The sequence below is a fragment of the Podarcis vaucheri genome (genome assembly GCF_965113315.1).
Source record: "Podarcis vaucheri genome assembly, chromosome: 13".
NCBI lineage: Eukaryota > Metazoa > Chordata > Lepidosauria > Squamata > Lacertidae > Podarcis > Podarcis vaucheri.
The window spans coordinates 44,720,431-44,741,724 of record NC_138751.1 but is presented as its reverse complement, the minus strand read 5'-3'; the positions used below and the strand labels follow the sequence as shown (position 1 = coordinate 44,741,724).

General features: G+C 46.5%; 1 protein-coding gene across 1 annotated transcript in view; it reads right to left on the bottom strand.

Moving 5' to 3' along the window:
• ITGA2B (integrin subunit alpha 2b) overlaps window positions 1-21,294 on the bottom strand; it is a 43,936-nt gene that overhangs the window by 21,999 nt on the left and 643 nt on the right. Inside the window, 12 exon segments of the mRNA XM_082195203.1 lie at window positions 4,218-4,429; window positions 6,546-6,598; window positions 7,086-7,145; window positions 7,961-8,004; window positions 10,219-10,266; window positions 11,516-11,641; window positions 13,517-13,562; window positions 14,655-14,704; window positions 15,664-15,829; window positions 17,095-17,192; window positions 19,469-19,599; window positions 21,068-21,294. Coding sequence (XP_082051329.1) covers window positions 4,218-4,429; window positions 6,546-6,598; window positions 7,086-7,145; window positions 7,961-8,004; window positions 10,219-10,266; window positions 11,516-11,641; window positions 13,517-13,562; window positions 14,655-14,704; window positions 15,664-15,829; window positions 17,095-17,192; window positions 19,469-19,599; window positions 21,068-21,294 — 1,261 coding nt within the window.

The following is a 21,294-nucleotide window of genomic DNA, read 5'->3' as shown; positions in this document are numbered from 1 at the left end:
AGTCGTGTCCGACTCTTCGTGACCCCATGGACCAGAGCACGCCAGGCACTTCTGTCCTCCACTGCCTCCCGCAGTTTGATCAAACTCATGCTAGTAGCTTCAAGAACACCATCCAACCATCTCATTCTCTGTCGTCCCCTTCTCCTTGTGCCCTCCATCTTTCCCAACATCAGGGTCTTTTCCAGGGAGTCCTCTCTTCTCATGAGGTGGCCAAAGTATTGGAGCCTCAGCTTCACGATCTGTCCTTCCAGTGAGCACTCAGGGCTGATTTCCTTCAGAATGGAGAGGTTTGATCTTCTTGCAGTCCATGGGACTCTCAAGAGTCTCCTCCAGCACCATAATTCAAAAGCATCAATTCTTCGGCGATCAGCCTTCTTTATGGTCCAGCTCTCACTTCCATACATCACTACTGGGAAAACCATGGCTTTTACTATACGGACCTTTGTTGGCAAGGTGATGTCTCTGCTTTTTAAGATGTTGTCTAGGCTTGCCATCGCCTTTCTCCCAAGGAGCAGGCGTCTTTTAATTTCGTGACTGCTGTCACCATCTGCACTGATCATGGAGCCCAAGAAAGTAAAATCTCTCACTGCCTCCATTTCTTCCCCATCTATTTGCCAGGAGGTGATGGGCCCAGTGGCCATGATCTTCGTTTTTTTGATGTTGAGCTTCAGACCATATTTTGCGCTCTCCTCTTTCACCCTCATTAAAAGGTTCTTTAATTCCTCTTCACTTTCTGCCATCAAGGTTGTGTCATCTGCATATCTGAGGTTGTTGATATTTCTTCCGGCAATCTTAATTCCGGCTTGGGATTCATCCAGCCCAGCCTTTCGCATGATGAATTCCGCATATAAGTTAAATAAGCAGGGAGACAATATACAGCCTTGCCGTACTCCTTTCCCAATTTGGAACCAATCAGTTGTTCCATATCCAGTTCTAACTGTAGCTTCTTGTCCCACATAGAGATTTCGCAGGAGACAGATGAGGTGATCAGGCACTCCCATTTCTTTAAGAACTTGCCATAGTTTGCTGTGGTCAACACAGTCAAAGGCTTTTGCATAGTCAATGAAGCAGAAGTAGATGTCTTTCTGGAACTCTCTAGCTTTCTCCATAATCCAGCGCATGTTTGCAATTTGGTCTTTGGTTCCTCTGCCTCTTCTAAATCCAGCTTGCACTTCTGGGAGTTCTCGGTCCACATACTGCTTGAGCCTTCCTTGTAGAATTTTAAGCATAACCTTGCTAGCATGTGAAATGAGTGAAATTGTGCGGTAGTTGGAGCATTCTTTGGCACTGCCTTTCTTTGGGATTGGAATGTAGACTGATCTTCTCCAATCCTCTGGCCACTGCTGAGTTTTCCAAACTTGCTGGCATATTGAGTGTAGCACCTTAACAGCATCATCTTTTAAAATTTTAAACAGTTCAGCTGGAATACCATCACTTCCACTGGCCTTGTTATTTGCAGTGCTTTCTAAGGCCCATTTGACTTCACTCTCCAGGATGTCTGGCTCAAGGTCAGCAACCACACTACCTGGGGTGTATGAGACATCCATATCTTTCTGGTATAATTCCTCTGTGTATTCTTGCCACCTCTTCTTGATGTCTTCTGCTTCAGTTAGATCTTTACCACTTTTGTCCTTTATTATGGTAATCTTTGTACGAAATGTTCCTTTCATATTTCCGATTTTCTTGAACAGATCTCTGGTTCTTCCCATTCTGTTGCTTTCCTCTATTTCTTTGCATTGCTCATTTAAGAAGGCCTTCTTGTCTCTCCTTGCTGTTCTTTGGAAATCTGCATTCAATTTCCTGTATCTTTCACTATCTCCCTCGCATTTTGCTTGCCTTCTCTCCTCCGCTATTTGTAAGGCCTCGTTGGACAGCCACTTTGCTTTCTTGCATTTCTTTTTCATTGGGATGGTTTTAGTTGCTGCCTCCTGTATAATGTTGCGAGCCTCCATCCATAGTTCTTCAGGCACTCTGTCCAGCAAATCTAAATCCTTAAACCTGTTCCTCACTTCCACTGTGTATTCATAAGGGATTTGGTTTAGATTGTATCTTACCTGTCCAGTGGTTTTTCCTACTTTCTTCAGTTTAAGCTTGAATTTTGCTATAAGGAGCTGATGATCTGAGCCACAGTCAGCTCCAGGTCTTGTTTTTGCTGACTGTATAGAGCTTCTCCATCTTTGGCTGCAGAGAATATAATCAATCTGATTTCGATGTTGCCCATCTGGGGATGTCCATGTGTAGAGTCGTCTCTTGTGTTGTTGGAAAAGCGTGTTTGTGATGACCAGCTTGTTCTCTTGACAGAACTCTATTAGCCTTTGCCCTGCTTCGTTTTGATCTCCAAGGCCAAACTTGCCAGTTGTTCCTTTTATCTCTTGATTCCCTACTTTAGCATTCCAATCCCCTATAATGAGCAGAACATCCTTCTTCGGTGTCACTTCGATAAGGTTTTGTAAGTCTTCATAGAACTGGTCAATTTCAGTTTCTTCAGCACCAGTAGTTGGTGCATAAACTTGGATTACTGTGATGTTAAAAGGTCTGCCTTGGATTCGTATCGAGATCATTCTATCATTTTTGAGACTGCATCCCAGTACAGCTTTCGCCACTCTTTTGTTGACTATGAGGGCCACTCCATTTCTCTTACGGGTTTCTTGCCCACAGTAGTAGATATGGTAGTCATCCGAACTGAATTCACCCATTCCCGTCCATTTTAGCTCACTGATGCCCAGGATGTCAATATTTATTCTTGCCATCTCATTTTTGACCACATCCAACTTACCCAGGTTCATGGTTCTTACATTCCAGGTTCCTATGCAATATTTTTCTTTACAGCATTGGACTTTCCTTTCGCTTCCATGCATATCCACAACTGAGCGTCCTTTCGGCTTTGGCCCAGCCGCTTCATCAGCTCTGGATCTACTTGTACTTGTCCTCCGCTCTTCCCCAGTAGCATGTTGGACACCTTCCGACCTGAGGGGCTCATCTTCCAGTGTCATAACTTTTATATGCCTGTTGTCTTTGTCCATGGAGTTTTCTTGGCAGGGATACTGGAGTGGCTTGCCGATTCCTACTCCAGGTGGATCACGTTTGGTCAAAACTCTCCACTATGACCTGTTCATCTTGGGTGCCCTGCTCGGCGTAGTTCATAGCTTCTCTGAGTTCTTCAAGCCCCTTCGCCACGGCAAGGCAGTGATCCATGAAGGGGATCTACGCCCTTAGTATTTTATTATTATTATTTGTTAAATTTGTACACCACCCTATACCCAACTGGTCTCTGGGCAATTACCATATGTTTCGCTCTATAAGACGCACCAGACCACAAGACGCACCTAGTTTTTGGAGGAGGAAAACAAGAAAAAAAATATTCTGAATTCCAGAAGTCAGAACAGCAAGAGGGATCTGGCTTCTGGGATAGCCACACGAAGCCTCTTCAGGGCAACGGGATGAAGGCTCCCCCAAGAGCCACGCTCCCTTTAAAGCCTCTTGGGGGCTTTTCCCCCGAGGAGGGAGAAGGGACTGATGGGCTGCCCTTCTCCCTCCTTGGGAAAAGCCCCCAAGAGCCGTACACACGCTCCACGCGGCTCTTTAAAGGGAGCGCTGAGCAGAGCCTCCCGCCTGCATTCGCTCCATAAGACGCACACACATTTCCCCTTACTTTTTAGGAGGGGAAAAGTGCGTCTTATAGAGCAAAAAATACGGTGCCACATAAAATCACAATATCAAAACACAAAATGCGTAATACTGTATCTATGAGTAATACATTTCAGCAACTCTTAAGGAGTTTTTTTTTATAAATCACATTCATTTGCATTCTTCACATTATCTCTCTCTGTCTCTCCCTCTCTCCTATTTTGCTATCCTCCTCCCATCTCCTCCCTCAGCTACCGGGGCCTGCTGAGGGCAAACTTCTTCAACACAAATTTATCATTAACAGAATATAAGTCTGCTGTACAAAGGCAAAATCCACATCCATTGCTCCACCCACTTTCACCTCTGGCCATTGTCCTCTGTTGGCACGTGGCCCCTGGAAGGGATTGTGGCCCTCGGGTTAAAACGAAACACTCTCTGCCCATGCTATGGTGAGGAATGGGTTGTGACTGTAAGTGAAACTCTGACTGTCAACCTTGAGCACTCGATTGTGGGGTGAGGGAATGGAGAATAGGAAATTGGGGGTTAAGAGAGGGAGAAAAAGGGGGGTTGGCCTTCCATCCCATCCTTACCAGTGCATCCATCCTGGTCTACGTCACCCAGGGAAGCAATGGCCATGCCAAAGCGACCGTAGACATCTGTGCCCGTCAGTCTCTGCCAGGGGGTGATGTAAGCAGTGGGGGTCTTCTGCTGCAGGTATAAGTAAACTCTTCCCACTTCATAGAGTTTGCGGTCGGAGTGGCGTTCCATGAAGAGAGGGGCCCCCACCAGGATGTCATCTTTTCTAGTTGAGGGGGGAGAACAGAAAAGTTCCCTTAGAGCTCTGCTCAAGTCAGACTCCAGCGAGAGGTGCTGCTGCTTCTAGGTCCAGGGTGTCTGCATTATCCGATGTAATCCATTCTTTTAACCAACTCAGGCAGGCTGCTTCATAATAGATTTGCAGACCTGCCAGGTTTCTAAGCAGAAGTTGGAGACCATCTGCCATGGATGAACTAGTTGAGATTCCTGCATCACAGGGGGTTGGGCTGGATGACCTTTGGGGGGGGGGGTCCCTCGCAAGTCTGCAGTTCTATGATTTTGGAGTTCACCCAAATACACTCACAGTGCTCAGCGACCCAGGCAGTAGGAACCAACTGAAAGAATTTCTATGATGCTTTTCATTCAAATGAATCCCAAATCGGCTTGCAAACTATATAGCAATAGCATAATAGAACATCACAACTGCAGAAGAACTTTATATGGGCTCTTGGGTACCCCATAAGGGAAAAGGATCAGTTTTTTTACTTATATCAGGGTAAAACCTAAGCGTGTTTCTGCCAAGGCTGCAGGAGCAGCCAACTGGCAAGAGATGGCAGCAGACTCCAAAAATGGGGACCTAGATCTCACGGGGAAAGGAAACAGAGGTAAAGCATTGTCCTTCAATTAACTTTTTTGGGGGAAGTGGGGGTGTGCAAGCTTCTAGATTAAAACAGCACTCTTAATCAGAGGGCTCACTGGGGAGGATGCATGCTTCTGAGTTACTCTAAAATTGTGATCAGCACCAGTTTTACTGTATGACCATTTAAACTGGAGTGAGGGGCGGTTTGGGATAGCCACTCCAGCCCCCCACTCTCGCCTTTGCTTTAGCACATGGTACTTCTAAGGGGCCCAGGTCTGGTCCCATGAGCCGCCAGATGATGTCTGTTCTAAAGCAACCACATCCCAGTTAAGTATAAATGGGTTTAACTGGCACGGAAATGAAAAATGTATGTGTATTCATGAAGTTTTAAAATGGGAAATGGCTAAATTCTACGGCTGACTTTGGGCTAACATTTCCCACAGTAAGTTTCTAAAGGACTCTGAGCTGTAACTAGTTAATGATCACCTGTTGATTGTTTCTCTGTGCTGGGAGTGAACCTTTGATCATCCGATGAAGGTATTGAGTTGTAAATCTCCATTTTGAAGGGTGTTGCCTATTTAGTCTTTCTCAGAACAGGCAGAGAACAAAAGTATGTGATAATGATTCTCCAAAAAGAGTTGCATAGCCTTAGGCAGACTAAGGCAGTCTGGAACTGGGGAAAGAGACACCATTTTGATTTTGGGAGTTACCAGCATCTTTTATTTCTAAGACGCTGAGCCTGTTCCAGAGAGCACAAGACATCGTATGGATACAGTGGTACCTCGGGTTAAGAACTTAACTTGTTCTGGAGGTCCGTTCTTAACCTGAAACTGTTCTTAACCTGAGGTACCACTTTAGCTAATGGGGCCTCCCGTTGCCGCCACCCCATGCAATTTCTGTTCTTATCCTGAAGCAAAGTTCTTAACCCGAGGTACTATTTCTGGGTTAGCGGAGTCTGTAACCTGAAGCATCTGTAACCTGAGGTACCACTGTATTTGGGGTGTATCTTGGGTGCTTATGTCATGTTTTTAAAGAGTTATGCAAGCAAAAGTTTTAATAATATTTTTATGGGCCTTGACGATTATTTCTTCCAAAAGGAATCTGTTCTTATGATTCCAATACCTTCAAACTATGCGCTATTAATATCTGGAACAATAATTAATATCCCTCCCAGTGCACTGGGTTGTAATTTAAGCCTAGTGTTACGGTTCAGATCTGAGTGCAAGGGGATGAGGTCTTCAACCTGAAGCCATATTTATAGCAGGGGGAAGATAGATTAAAACTCTGGCTGCATCTAGACACACGAGAAAGGAAATTCAGGAAAATGTGTTGAAAACCTCATAGCAAGAAATCACATTAGTGAAAAACAGGACTCCACAGCGCCATCTGGTGTCACAGTATTATAACAAATATAAAAAGCTTTTTCTTTACTAATGTTGCTGAGTCCTTGCTTTGACCATCCACAGAGCTGTTCCAAATCCAAATCAACTGCCAACTGCAGTGCTAACTCCTGTGGCCTTACCCATCGCCATTGATATCTGCAACTGCAACTGTGTGCCCAAAATAGGATGCCACCTGCAAGAGGTAAGAGGGTGAAAAACAATGTGCATCTCCCACTTTTATATTACAATAATAATAATAATAATCCTGGCGGCCAGTAATAGTAAAGGCAACAACACAAAATAGCCAATCCATATATCTTAATAAGCAATACTGAAATGAGAGCGTATTAGAATCAAATAAGTGCAGATAAAAGGCAAATAAAAGCAAGAGGCATCCATTTCAACACACAATTCAATTTAAAAATGACAGATTAAATACAGTGGGGGGAAATAACCTCAAGAAGCCTTTATAAATAAAAAGGATGGGTTGCTGGCCAGCAGAAGGTCATCAAGGGCCAGCTGAGCCTCTCTCAGTAGGGAGCTCCCAGGTTTGGGTGCAGCCACTGAGAAGGCCCTGTGTCAGCTTTTATAATACCCCTTTGGCATTGTGTCTGGCTGAGAAAAGCATGCCAGCGAAGAGGCAGGAGGGAAGGGAACCATGTTGCTCAAGGCTCTGTTACCTGCTCACTGGGGAGGGACCGCAGAAGATGGAAGGAACGCTTGAAGGTGAAAATTTGCACCTAGGATGGGGGACAGGGATAAGAGAGTCAGGGAGATTTCAAGGGTTAGTGAATCCCACCATATTTCTCAAGAAGGTGGAGGTAAGAAAGGAACCACCGCCCTACATTGATCACAGTGTGCTTCACAGGGCAGGGTAAGAATAGCACAGATGGAGCCCCAAATCAGGGTGGCATTGGGGCAGTGGCAAGCAAAGCCTACATGGTTGTGTCATAACTCTTCCCTATGACCCCCAGAACCTGCTTTCAATGCAAAGCAATATGCGAAATAATAACGACAGAGTGGCACAGGGCTTATTTTTGGCACATTATTAGCACACACCCTGTCCTCTGAAGCCAGGTGCCACTGCTCTCAGCCCTAGAACATACAGTCATACCTCATGTTACGTTTGCTTCAGGTTGCACGTTTTCAGGTTGCGTCCCGCGGCGACCCGGAAGTACCGGAAAGGGTTAGTTCCGGGTTTCGCCGCTCGTGCATGCACAGACATGCAAAATGACGTCGCACGCATGTGCAGAAGCGGCGAATCGCAACCCGTGCATGCGCAGACACGCAGACGGGGGTTGCGTTCTTTTCAGGTTGCGAACGGGCCTCCGGAACGGATCCTGTTCGCAACCAGAGGTACCACTGTATATTGAAACAACAGTAAAGACTCTCTGAGCATGCAGGGCTCTTTTGTTTCGGATTAGATGGAGGGCACAACACAAAGCATACAGGCCTGACGCCCCTGGAACCTCTTGTGTCTGGAATTCAGCACAGCCTGTGCACTTCTTTCCAGATGCGCGGAAGAAAAAATGTAGATCTCCTGCACAGGACTCACCGCTCCTTTTGTCAGGCTCTTGTTAGGAACGCCCACAACATACTCTGCAAAGAGAAGAGCCATCTCAGAGGTTGTGAATCACCCAGTAGGCTAAGTTCACAACACTCCAGTCATGAGGTTTGTGCTAAAGTGTCCTGAAGACTGAGCGTGGAGACTCGGGAAGAGCTATCTTAGTCTGGAACACTGTGGCCAAGAAGGGATGGCCCTAGCAACATCATAAAATCTTACTGATAACGTTAAAAGGTCCTGTATACCTGAAGGAGCATCTCCACCCCCATCGTTCAGCCCAGACACTGAGATCCAGTGCTGAGGGTCTTCTGGCAGTTCCCTCATTGCGAGAAGTGAGGCTACGGGGAACCAGGCAGAGGGCCTTCTCGGTAGTGGCGCCCGCCCTGTGGAACACCCTCCCATCAGATGTCAAAGAGATAAACAACTACTTGACATTCAGAAGACATCTTAAGGCAGCCCTGTTCAGGGAAGTTTTTAATATTTAACGCTGTACTGTTTTTAACACTTGATTGGGAGCCGCCCAGAGTGGCTGGGGAAACTCAGCCAGATGGGCGGGGTATAAATAATAAATTATTATTATTATTATTATTATTATTATTATTATTATTATTATTATTATTATTATTATAGATAAAAGGCCCCTGCCCCACACTGTAGGCAAGGAACAGCAGCAGCTCGTTCTTCTGTTGCTCCATACAGCAGCCTGGCAAAATACGTTAACTGTATAATTCCCATTTTACATATGGGAAAGCTGGGGCTGGGAGACACTGATAGGACTAAAGTCACAAAGTCAGCCCATGACTAAGGCTTGAGGACACCCCATAAGGCACTCCCCCAGACAAATAGTTATGGGTTTAACCCTCACATACCTACAATTCCCAGTGCCCTTAGCAAACTACAGTTCCCAGGATTATGTTTGGGAAGTGTTGTGTACTGAAGTTCTCACCCTGGGCCAGCAGAGGGATACTGTAGATAGTTATGCAAATAAGGGATCGAAAGTGACGTTCAGTGATTGGGTAGTTTTAGAAAATTGTTACAGTTACGTTGTACTGGAGCTCTATATAAGCAAGCTGACTGAACCCTTCAGTTCAGTTCTGTCCTGGCCTGTGAATAAACAAGAGCTGTTTGAAGAATCGCTGTGTCGTCTGATATGTTCACCCACAACTTAACAGGAGGGAGGGTATGGAACTGTGCTTTAAATGTGTTTTAAATGTATACTGTCTGCAGTATGCAGCTGCAATTCAAATGCCTAGCAATAAGAGCCAGTCGTTTATGTTGAGCAAAGTTAAGCTTAACCAAGCTGCAAAGCCAGGGGTACCTACTGTACCCCTGTTGACCCTAGAGCTGAGCCAAAATTTCTGAAAAGAGTTAAAGGGGGGGGGCAGTTCTGCTGACTGCCCTCCAATTATTTCCCCTATTATGTAAATGGAAGCTCTCAGGTTTTCCCCACAATACCCTAAACAATGCTAGCATGTTGAGCAGGGGTCCTCAAACTTTTTCAGCAGGGTCCTGGTCCACTGTGCCTCAGACCTTGTGGGGGGCCGGACTATATTTTTTTGGGGGGAGGGGATGAAGGAGGGACAACGAGTGGTGTGCAAAAGGGCTCCAGAGAGGGACTGCTTTAAATGGCAGACGCTTGAGAGGGGCGCTCAGCCAACTGCGGCTCCTGTGTCTTGCGAGCGGCAGGGGCTGGTGGCGGCGAAGGTACGATGAGTGGCACGTGAAAGGGCTCTGGAGAGGGGCTGGCACCAACAAAGCCCTGCCCCCTTCCTCCTCTAGGCAGGGCAGGGAGAGGCCAGGAGGAGGGAGGGAGGAGGTGCCGCTGTGTGAGGAAGAGGGAGGGAGGGAGAGGGGAAGAACGCATGTGCTGGCGATCCACGTGTTGGCAATTCCCGGACAGTCCAGGGGCCGGATTTAGAAGGCAATTGGGCCTGATCTGGCCCGCAGACCTTAGCTTGCCAACCCATGATGTTGAGGATGCCAACATACAATTGCCACTTTCAGAAGCTAGGGTGGCTGGAGAGAATTAGGAGGGGGAAAGGAAGTAGCCTTGCCACTGCTAATAGTGATCCCCCACCTCCAGGGAACTACTCCCCCTGAGAATATTTGACATAATAGCTTCCTTTCCCTCCCCAATTTTGCCATTCATTCAAATGATGGAGAATTTCAGGAGATGACTTTTCCTCAGCTCCAGACCCCACCGTACTCCACCCCGAAAAACCACCCCTGGCAAAGACTCATTCCCTTACCTGGCGACTCAGGGTCCTCATTAAACTCCCCAAAAGCCACTGAATACCCTGTGTGGATGGAAGGATGAGAAGATTTAGTCATCTGGCAAAATCTCCAAAGCTAAGAAGGACTCGCTGTGCTCCTACCCATGAGCAGCAGAAGTAGGACCAAGTATGAAAATATGTATTAATATAGTATGTGTTAATATATGCAAGTCTGCTTAGTTTGCATGACTGACATACCGTATTTTTCGTCCCATAGGACACTCCGTCCCATAGGACGCACCTAGTTTTTTTGGGGGGAAATAAAGGAAAAAATATTTCCCTTTATTTCCCCCCCAAAAGCAGGTCGGGGAAACCGAACCAGGTTGAGGAACAGCGGGATGGCGGCGCTGCACCTCCCTGCTGTCCCCCAAGCTTGTGGGGCTGGCCCATGTCTGCCCCGCGCGAGGGGCGCTCTGCATCAGGGCGCCCCTCGCGCTGGGCAGCAGGCTGCTATCCGCAGCGTGGGGAGCCTTGCCGGGAACTCCTGCAAGGCTCCCCACGCTGCGGATGTCTGCCCAGTGCGAGGGGTGCTCTGCTTCAGGGCGCCCCTCGCGCTGGGCGGCAGGCTGCTATCCGCAGCCTAGACATCCCTGCGGGACCTCCCGCAGGGCTGCCTAGGCTGCGGATGTGTTCCCGAAGCCTGGAGAGCGAGAGGGGTCGGTGCGCACCGACCCCTCTCGCTCTCCAAGCTTCAGCAAAAGCCTGCGTTCGCCCCATAGGACGCACCCAGATTTCCCCTTCATTTTTGGAGGGGGAAAAGTGCGTCCTATAGGGCGAAAAATACGGAAGTTTAGATTTCTTTCCCCCCCTTGGATAGAAAGTTCATCTTTTCTAGGGCACACTGGAAGCCCTGCCTTAGAGGCTCATCTGTAGACAATTCCTTCCACAAGGGCTAGTTCTGGACCAAAGGGCTTCCATGTGTGCAGTATTCATAACTTCAATAACAGTAGCATCAAAAGGGGGAAGGTACAGGCATTCTCCCCCTTGCTGAGGCCTTAGAACAGTCTTTGTCAACTTTGAGATAAAGTCCAAAGAAAGAGATGGGCAGGAGATGTATGGGGCAGGGGAAGAGGGAGGTCCCTCTGGGTCTCACCCACTTTTGGTGTGCAGCCCACAAAAGATTTCTCCCCAAGGGGATGTGGCTTTGGGGGGTAAAAGGCTTCCTTGCATTCTTTCCTCAGTCTATTCCCAAACTCCTTTTAACTCCTCTTATAAGCTCTGCCTCTCCCTCAGCTCCTCCAGCGTTTGCAGATGAAAATGCATGTCCCCTTACCTCGATATTCATCAAAGTATATGGCGGTGAAAGCTGTGAGTTTCAGCTCATTCAGTGACCACAGAAGGGTATGTTTGGGAGGAGCACTTGCTAGGACCGTAGACAAATTGGATGAATAGATCAGCCCTGGAAGAGGAGCAAGGCAGAGGCATCAGTCCCTCGGCAAAGCTGGGACCACCTACGTGAGGCAGCAGAGGCAGCAGGACGGACAATTTGTGCTCTTGTTCCCACAGGGTAAAGGTAAAGGGACCCCTGACCATTAGGTCCAGTCGTGGCTGAATCTGGGGTTGCGGCGCTCATCTTGCTTTATTGGCTGAGGGAGCTGGCGTGCAGCTTCCGGGTCATGTGGCCAGCATGACTAAGCCGCTTCTGGCGAACCAGAGCAGCGCACGGAAATGCCGTTTACCTTCCCGCCGGAGCGGTACCTATTAATCTACTTGCACTTTGACATGCTTTCGAACTGCTAGGTTGGCAGGAACAGGGACCGAGCAACAGGAGCTCACCCTATCACAGGGATTCGAATCGCCAGCCTTCTGATCGGCAAGTCCTAGGCTCTGTGGTTTAACCCACTGCGCCACCCACTTTCTATAAACCAACATTATCTTCAATCCTCAAACCCAAATGTCATTAGTTCATTTTCTTTTTCATGCAAAACATCTATGAGAGGTTTCCTATCTTCAGTAAATGCTAGCAATGACTTCTCTCTGATTAAGCAGGTCAGTTTCGCCATCTCGGCTAAGTCCACTAATTTTAACAACCATTCCTCCATAGTTGGTAACGAAGAGTCCTTCCATCCTTGTGCATATAAAAGTCTCGCCGCCATAATCACATATTTAACAAAGCTCCTTAGTCCTTTCCTAATTGTATGGATCTGTCCTTCCTCCACTGTCAGAGGCAGCATGCTTCTGAATACCAGTTTCTGGAAACGGCAGGAGGGGAGAGTGTTGTTGCACCAGGTCCCACTTAGGGTTTCCCTTGGGGACCCCTGGTTGACCTCTGAAAACACAGGACGCCAGACTAGATGGGCCACTTGCCCTACCCAGCAGGCACTTCTTATTGGAGAGTGTGAGAAATCCATATTTAGCCTTTGCTTGCTAGTCTGCATTCCCTACTATTCAGCAGGGTGCGGCAGACCCTGTTCAATTGACCGCTGTCCTTTTTAGCACCTGGTTTGTGGGAACAAATGAGGGGACGGGGGTGGCGCTGTGGGTTAAACCACAGAGCCTAGGACTTGCTGATCAGAAGGTCGGCGGTTCGAAACCCCCCGACGGGATGAGCTCATCAAAGTGCAAGTAGATAAATAGGTACCGCTCCGGCGGGAAGGTAAATGGTGTTTCTGTGCGCTGCTCTGGTTTCCCAGAAGCGGCTTAGTCATGCTGGCCACATGACCCGGAAGCTGTACGCCGGCTCCCTCGGCCAATAAAGCGAGATGAGCGCCGCAACCCCAGAGTCAGTCACAACTGGTCAGGGGTCCCTTTACCTTTACCTATGTTGGATTGACTGTGTTGAATAACATCCATATGTAGCAAACAGATGAAGAATTAGAAGTTTTGTATTTCCTTCCTTCCTTCCTTCCTTCCTTCCTTCCTTCCTTCCTTCCTTCCTCCCTCTCTCTTCTCTTCTCCCCTTTATCCCTTCTCTATTGCTCTATCCCCTTTCTTTGCTTTCTTTTTGCTTTCTTTTTATTTAAACGTTTTGATAAAAGTATAACAGATGATAATCTTTCTATCCCTTTCCACAAACTCTAAGAAAATTTATTTAAAAAGAGAAAGAACATATCCATTAGGGATTCGTAGCTACTGATGGCCTTAACTGGCCTCCCCATATTCCTGGAGCTCTCGGCCTACAGCAGTGGCAGGGAGCCTGTGGCACTACAGATGCTTCTGGATTCGAACTCCCATCAACATGGCCAAGGGTCAGGGAAGATGGGAGGTGTAGTCCAACAACATCTGGAGAGTCCTTTGTCTGCTGCGGGGAAGGGAAGGGAATGAAAGCACTTACCTCCAAAGTAATATCCACCAGGAGCCCCAAGTAAAAGTCTCCCAGACTGTGGGGAGAAGAGAGGAGGTCAGAGTCACAAAACAACAGCCACACAAGACTAGAAGAAACCCTGTGAACAGCTGCCCACCACCCATGAGACCCAGAGGGTGGCACGCCAGCTCCACACACACTTCTACAAAACCAGAGAAGCAAACATCTGCCTCTATACGCCATGCAGAAAAAAAGTTTTTTGCTTTGCTCTGCACACCCAAGGACAACTTCTGTGTGACACCGAAGCTTGCGGCCAGCATTTTGGCAGCTGACTGATTTACACAAAAAGGCACAGCCTGGATGTGTGTTGAACAAACCACCTATTTGCAACTCAGAAGACATCAGCAATTACCCGCTAACCTAAAACAATAGGCACAGCCTCTTTACAGCTGGGTTCCCCCCCACTAAGCTATGTTGGCAATTCCAGTGATGACTAAGGCCCTGTTCACACCATACATTTAAAGCACTATGGTACCACTTTAAAGTGAGAGCTGGACCATAAAGAAGGCTGATCGCCAAAGAATGGATGCTTTTGAATTATGGTGCTGGAGGAGACTCTTGAGAGTCCCATGGACTGCAAGAAGATTAAACCTCTCCATTCTGAAGGAAATCAGCCCTGAGTGCTCACTGGAAGGACAGATCCTGAAGCTGAGGATCCAATACTTTGGCCACCTCATGAGAAGAGAAGACTCCCTGGAAAAGACCCTGATGTTGGGAAAGATGGAGGGCACAAGGAGAAGGGGATGAGAGAGGACAAGATGGTTGGACAGTGTTCTTGAAGCTACCAGCATGAGTTTGACCAAACTGTGGGAGGAAGTGGAAGACAGGAGTGCCTGGCGTGCTCTGGTCCATGGGGTCACAAAGAGTCGGACATGACTAAACGACTAAACAACAACAACCACTTTTAAGAGTCATGGTTTCCCCCAAATAATTCTGGGACTTGGTATTTGTTAAGGGTGCTGGGAGTTTTTGGGAGACCCCTATTCCCTTCACAGAGCTCCAGTTCTTTGTGAAGAGGGATTGGTTGTTAAATCACTCTGGAAATTGTGTCTCAGGTGTGGGGAGCCATGCTTCTTGGGGCCATGCCCCTCTCCCTCCCAAAACTCACCTCAGAGATGGCAGAGCTGAATCCAACCTCACAGTAGCGGTGGTCGTTTGCTGATTGAAGGCAAAGAAACAGAAAAGCCATGTAAATCAATTGGGCGACAGTGTGGGGAAGACCCCTCACATCAGGGATGGGGAGCCTGTGGCCCTCTGGACTTCAACTCCCATCAGCCCCTGCAAGCATTTCAAGAGGTCAAGGATGATGGGAATTGTAGTCCATCGGCCTTTGGAGCCCCACAACTCCCCTTTGTGCACATACCAGGACACCATACCCAAACGCCGTTCCTCCTTCAACTTCAGGCTGGGCTGCCTAAACATGGTCTTCTTACCACATTTATTTTCTTATCACTGGTATTGGTTATGCACATATATATTTAACTTACCAAAGCATTAATTGTAATCAGAAAACCTAAGTTAAATATACATTCACATCACCAATTACTTATCAACGTTTCATATAAAATTTCGTATTATTAATTTAGTATAAATAATCTGGCCAGCCTTTTCCAAAACACCCCCCCCCCATTTGATAAAAATTGACATGTTAAGTTGGGCCTATACGCTTTATTATTAAAATTTGCACAAATGATTTGTAAAACAGTTTTTAACGGCTTATATTCCTACTGCCCCTGAGGACAAATTGTGCTGGTTGTAGGTAGGTATCCCTAACGGAATAGCCTCCACTTGACATTGCAAGGCTCTGGTTTTTCAGAAGGACCCAAACAACTTTCTTCTAGAATGGGGAGGGATTGTTGTGACCATTTTGGCTTGAGTGAAGCCACACATGCTGTTTGTTTGCAATTGAGCGTGTAGGAGCATGGGGCAAACCACTCGACAGCCATTTACACGAGGCCAGACATGGAATCTGAGCAGACTAGAGCGGTCTGAAAAGCAAAACAAGGGTGCCATTCATTCAAAGGCAAAGTTTCTGGGCAAAAATTCTGCACACCCTCTCCTTAAGGCCTGGAGCTTCGGCTATTGCACATTCCCTGCCACCTGCATATTGCACTCACCATATCTTGTCAACTTGTAAACTGAGTCCATTTGGATATTGCGGCATGGCGAGAATTCAACAAAGCGCTGCAGGCCACTTGTGGCTAAGAAACAGCTGCCCGTGGGGGTCTTTGTGGCCTCCTCTTGGCCAGAAATGGCATTCCAGTGCTGGAGAGGGGCGCAAGCCTGGTAGGGTGAAAAACTGGGGTGAGCAGGATGTTGAATCAATGACACTCACACCCCTCCAGGAGGGACAACCTCGTAATTGCAGAGGATGGGTGGCTGTTCACCCTACTTATATTTATATTTAAAAGGCTATCAAAGGACTCTCTGACTTTTGAAGGTGTCCTCTGAAGGGCTGCTGTTTAAGGCTGAATTGTTTTTTTAAAAAAATAAATTTTTTATTAGAGTTTCCATAATTTTTATAACAACAAAAACAAAACAATACAATAAACACAACGAACAAAAAACAAGTACAATTTCAAAATCTTATTTTCTTATAATTTACTTCCCCGACTTCCTCATACTTCCCCTTTTTGTATTCCAATTTCTAATCAATTATTCAGCAAATCCTTCCCTTATTTTAACTTGGATTTAATCTTACTTATTCTCCTTAGCTTATCCATTACCGCTAGTAACTGCTTATTTTCTAATCCAACATCATTTTAACACTCATTAATTTTGCAATACTTCTTTAAATAGTCCTTAAATTTTTTTCCAATCTTCTTCCGCTGTTTCTCTTCCCTGGTTTCAGATTCTGCTCGTCATTTCTGCCAAACCCATAAGGCTGAAAAATATTAAGGAGGGAGAGCAGGGGCCTTTAAGCTGCCCACCAACACTTAACATCTGGGCAGCAGACTGAACAAAGCAGACAGGTTTTTCTGGTCACAAGTCTTCCTCACTGTAGTGAGATGTATTGCGTCTGTTGAAATTATTGTTAGCAGAGTCGCTTAAATAATGCGTCCAGAGAGAAAAAGTCTTGTTAACACTATACTAAGGAAAACTGAATTAAAGAATGGTGCATAATTTGAGGAGAAAGGAACAGACGATTTGGCTTTCTTAGGTCAGCCCAAATTGCCTCAGAACTAACCAGCCAATCAGAGCATGTGCTCCCTCAGTGAAGATCATGCCACTCTGCCTGGTTGCTAAGCAACCCCTCCTCCCACCCTTTGGCTAGTTGACTAACTCTTAATCTAATTAGCCAGTTTTAACCCTTAGTTTATTAATAGGAAGAGCCCTGCTGTTACTCTTCCAACAATTATAAGCTGATTCCAGGCGACCCGTTTATTGAGTATTCGTCCCGATTTGCCTGCACAAAGTTTGTGGGGATTCTGTACAACATCTGAAATTTATTGAGCGTTCCTTCTGGTTTGTTTGCAGCGAGGCTCGATTTAATTCCACCCCTTTCTGCTTCTGAAGCTTCTCTGAGACGGTCTGTTTATTGTACCCACCACGATGGTGTCTTTCCAGGTGCTCACAGAGGCTCCGAACCATTGTTTAGTCTTGAAGGTTTTCACAACCACACTGTGTAGCTGCTCAACCTCATCACCTGGCCAGCAGCAGCATAGGAGAAGGAAGAGAGGAGTCAGATTTGAAGGCAGAAGCTACTGACCCACCATATCACACCCCCCCTCAGCCACATGCCATCCATGAGTAGTCAGTCTGACTGCAGGTTTGTACATGCAGGCAAGATGCCATTAGCTCTTTCCTAACATCTCATCAGATGCCCACCTCCAAGTAGCTCCGATTTCTCCCAGGCCCACCTCAAGTTCATGACTCAGCCGGGATCTGACGCTGGTCTGTGACCGTATTAATAAAATTCATTCATTCATTCATTCAGCCGGGATCTCATCCTTGGCCCCCAATTTTCTCACCCCCAAATCTCACATGGCTCCCCACCACAAGCATCATTTTCCATCTCCTTGTGGGATAATTAATAATAATAATAATAATAATAATAATAATAATAATAATAATAATTTTTATTTATACCCCGCCCTCCCCAGCCAAGGCTGGGCTCAGGGTGGCTAACTAGCAATAATAAAAACAAGTTGAATTAATACAACTTAAAAACAAGATTAAAATACAACATTAGAATACTGAAACATTAAAATATTAAAATGCAGCCTCATCACAGGAGGAGAAAGAAAAAAGGAAAAAGTGGGGAAGGGAATCAAATTGGCTCCAAGCCAAAGGCCAGGCGGAACAACTCTGTCTTACAGGCCCTGCGGAAAGAAATCAGATCCTGCAGGGCCCTGGTCTCATGAGGCAGAGCGTTCCACCAGGCCGGAGCCAGTGTTGAAAAGGCCCTGGCTCCGGTTGAAGCTAATCTAACTTCCTTAGGGCCTGGGACCACTAGGGTGTTGTTATTTGACGCTTGAGGTTCTCCGTGGGGCATACTGGGAGAGGTGGTCGCGTAGGTACGAGGGCCCTAGGCCGTGAAGGTTTGTAGGGGATGGATCTTGCAGGGCAAGTTCAGAGTGGTGGCAGTAGCCACACATGTGTAAAACAGGCATGCATGATGCACTGTCACTGGGGTTGCTCGCTGATCTCACGAAAGCTGCGTGAACCATCCCTGTACATGACAACATTGCCTTTATCTGTGATCACAACTCCTACCTGCCTCAGTTTAAACTGAGGTTGCAGTTGCAGATGTTAGCCACACCCACACATACAGTGATTCCATGAAGAGTTTCCTCCTCATATTGGGACTGGCTCACACATGCGCATGCCCTACAAGTGCTACTGATGCTGGCAGTGAGACCAGTGCTTGGAATGTTCAGTTGAACATCACTGAAATGCAAGACATCTCTGAAAATGGTTGCCAGGTGAATTAAGTTCATTTGGGGTAATGACTCCTAGTCCATATTTATCTTCATTCCTGTTCGGCCACCCCCATACATAAAAGGGGGCCTGGACTCTTAGCTTTCACGTAAAAAAGTAAATCATTCAGAAATCTATTAAGAAAGTTGGATAGCCAAAGCATGGAGGCAACATTCTAAGGCTTATTAGGCACATACAGAGGCACTGCTCTTGTTAAGGATGCTTAGGCAGGAAATTTAAGGACTATTTGAATAAATATTGTAATATACAAAATTAGAAATTACTTGAAAGAAACAAATAGGCCTAGGATTAAACTAAGTTATAATTAAATAAATGGGATTTAGAATATTAAGAAATGTGAACAAGATGGACTATAATTGGAAATTGCTTTAGTTCAATAATGATATTGGAAAGTTGTTACTTTCAACTACAAGGAAACTCAGAAGGGAGGGACTAGAGGAAGTCAACCAAGATGTTTAAAAGGTTGGATTTGTAAAGAATTAAGTTTGTTGTTATTTTTTATCTGTTTATTGTTCCTTTTTTTTTGTTCATTGATGTATTTTTCTTTTTTCTGTTTTTGTATGTTATTCTGCTTTGTGGTTTTTGTTATTATCCAATAAATTTAAATAAATTACAAAATAAATTTTTGTTATTATCCAATAATTATTTTTTTTTAAAAAAAAGGATGCTTAGGCATTTAACACTGCTGCTAAGTAATCAGAAGGAAGGAATGTGAGGCATTTCCTGCATCTACCCAGTCCCTGCTGAACAGATTAGTTCTTTTTTTTGACAGGAGCAGCTTGCAACAAGAAATACAGGTAAAGAAACAAAGTGAATGATGCCTCGCACCATTGTGGATGGCACAAATTAAACAAGGTAACCTTTTCTACTATGGATACACAATTATGGGCAAATCTTCACCTGTTGACATTTTGAGTGAGACTGCCCTTTCCTGCTTGTATAGACCCTCTAATGACCCCAAAATCATGGGGGATCACTCACCTTTGGTATCAAACGGAATGGGGGTGCAGGCACTGCCACCGGGCGCCCAGGGACACAGATAGACAGCACCCGCCTCCGTCACACCAGTCTGTGAGCTGTTGGCCTGTGGGGCCCCAACCACCACATTCATGCTAGGGTGGGAAAAAAGGTCAGTCTGGGACTGGTAGGATACAAGGCAGGGAGCCAGCAGCAGGTGGAGCCAGTGACAGGCAGAGCTAACTATAGGTACACCTCATCCCTGCTTCCAGTTTCCTATCTCTGGCCCTCGTCACCTTCCCTACTAGGGACAGAATCACAAATGTTTGTGCACAGCGGCCTCATGTGGCAAACCACCAGTTGGAAGAATCTCCCTGCTAGGAATGTTTTATAAGCCTCTGCAGTAGCCAGGGCTGCTCAGGGTCTTGCACTAGTCCTTTGCTTGGGCACGTACACTTACGGAACCACAAATCTAGCTCCAACCCGCCAATTTTTCTAAGTAACTGGATGTGTGAATTTCTGATTGAAAAATAACCAGGTTCAACCTCCTGAATCTGAACTTACATCTCACTTAGGAAAGGCTTTTATTTTGCAAGGAAATAGCTTGTTGCCATCAACATGCACCAGATCTGCTGTATTTAAAAAGCCACACATACCAGCAGCCGTTATTAACATTCTGTGGCAGAGATGAAGAACCTATGGCTCTTCAGTTGTTCTGGGACTACAACTCCCATCATCCCTGATCAATGGTCATGCCAGCTTGCAAATTATGATTGAACAAATGCTGTTCCTATTGCCTCATCTTGGGCAAACTGCTAAATCACACCCCCCCCACCCAATTACTGAATTTTAAGAATGACCAGCCCTTCCCTTTTCACCCTTTCCATGCTGCTCCTGATGCATCTGAAGACGGGATATCTCTGGCTGCCAGATGTTAATATTAGGATGAGTATTGTGCTGCATCCGGGAATAGTGAATTTATTGCGCCCTCTCCCCCCGTCCAGCAGTGACACAGCCTTGGCACTCTTGAACTAGTACAACCCCTGCCCCAGGCCTTTGTTTAGACTCCTGCTGTAGAGCTCTGTAAAGGGACCCCTGACCATTAGGTCCAGTTGTGGCCGACGTACAGCTTCCAGGTCATGTGGCCAGCATGACTAAGCCGCTTCTGGCGAACCAGAGAAGCACACGGAAACACCGTTTACCTTCCCGGCGGAGTGGTACCTATTTATCTACTTGCACTTTGATGTGCTTTCGAACTGCTAGGTTGGCAGGAGCAGGGACCGAGCAACGGGAGCTCACCCCGTTGCGGGGATTTGAATGGCCGACCTTCTGATTGGCAAGCCCTAGGCTCTGTGGTTTAACCCACAGTGCCACCTATGTCCCTGTAGAGCTCTGTAGACCTTGTCTAATATACCATTTAAGTATGAACATCTGCATAGTGCCTGCACCCAGTCAAGGTTCAATGGATAATAGCCTCATGCACTGCTGTCGTGCATCTTGCCAGCCAAATAGGCTGTTGGCCTTTCCCAAGACATCTGTTGTCATCTTCCAAGTCCCCGTTGTCCACCTCCTGAGGTCCTGTTAGTGCACCATTCCCTCCCGCCATGCCCAGTGCTGTCCTACCTGCCTTTACTGTCCCGGTAGAAATCCAAGGCAAACCCAAAATAGCTTCCGTTGGGCCCAGAGTACACTGTTGGTGAACTTGCATCCAAGTTCAGGGTCCATACTGAGGAACAGAGGAGCAAGAACCCCACCAGACAGCGCAAGAGGGGGGCAAGCAGACCCATGGAATGACCTCCTTCTGCCATCACCAGCATCTCCCTCCTCTTCCCACTACAAATGCTGAGTGT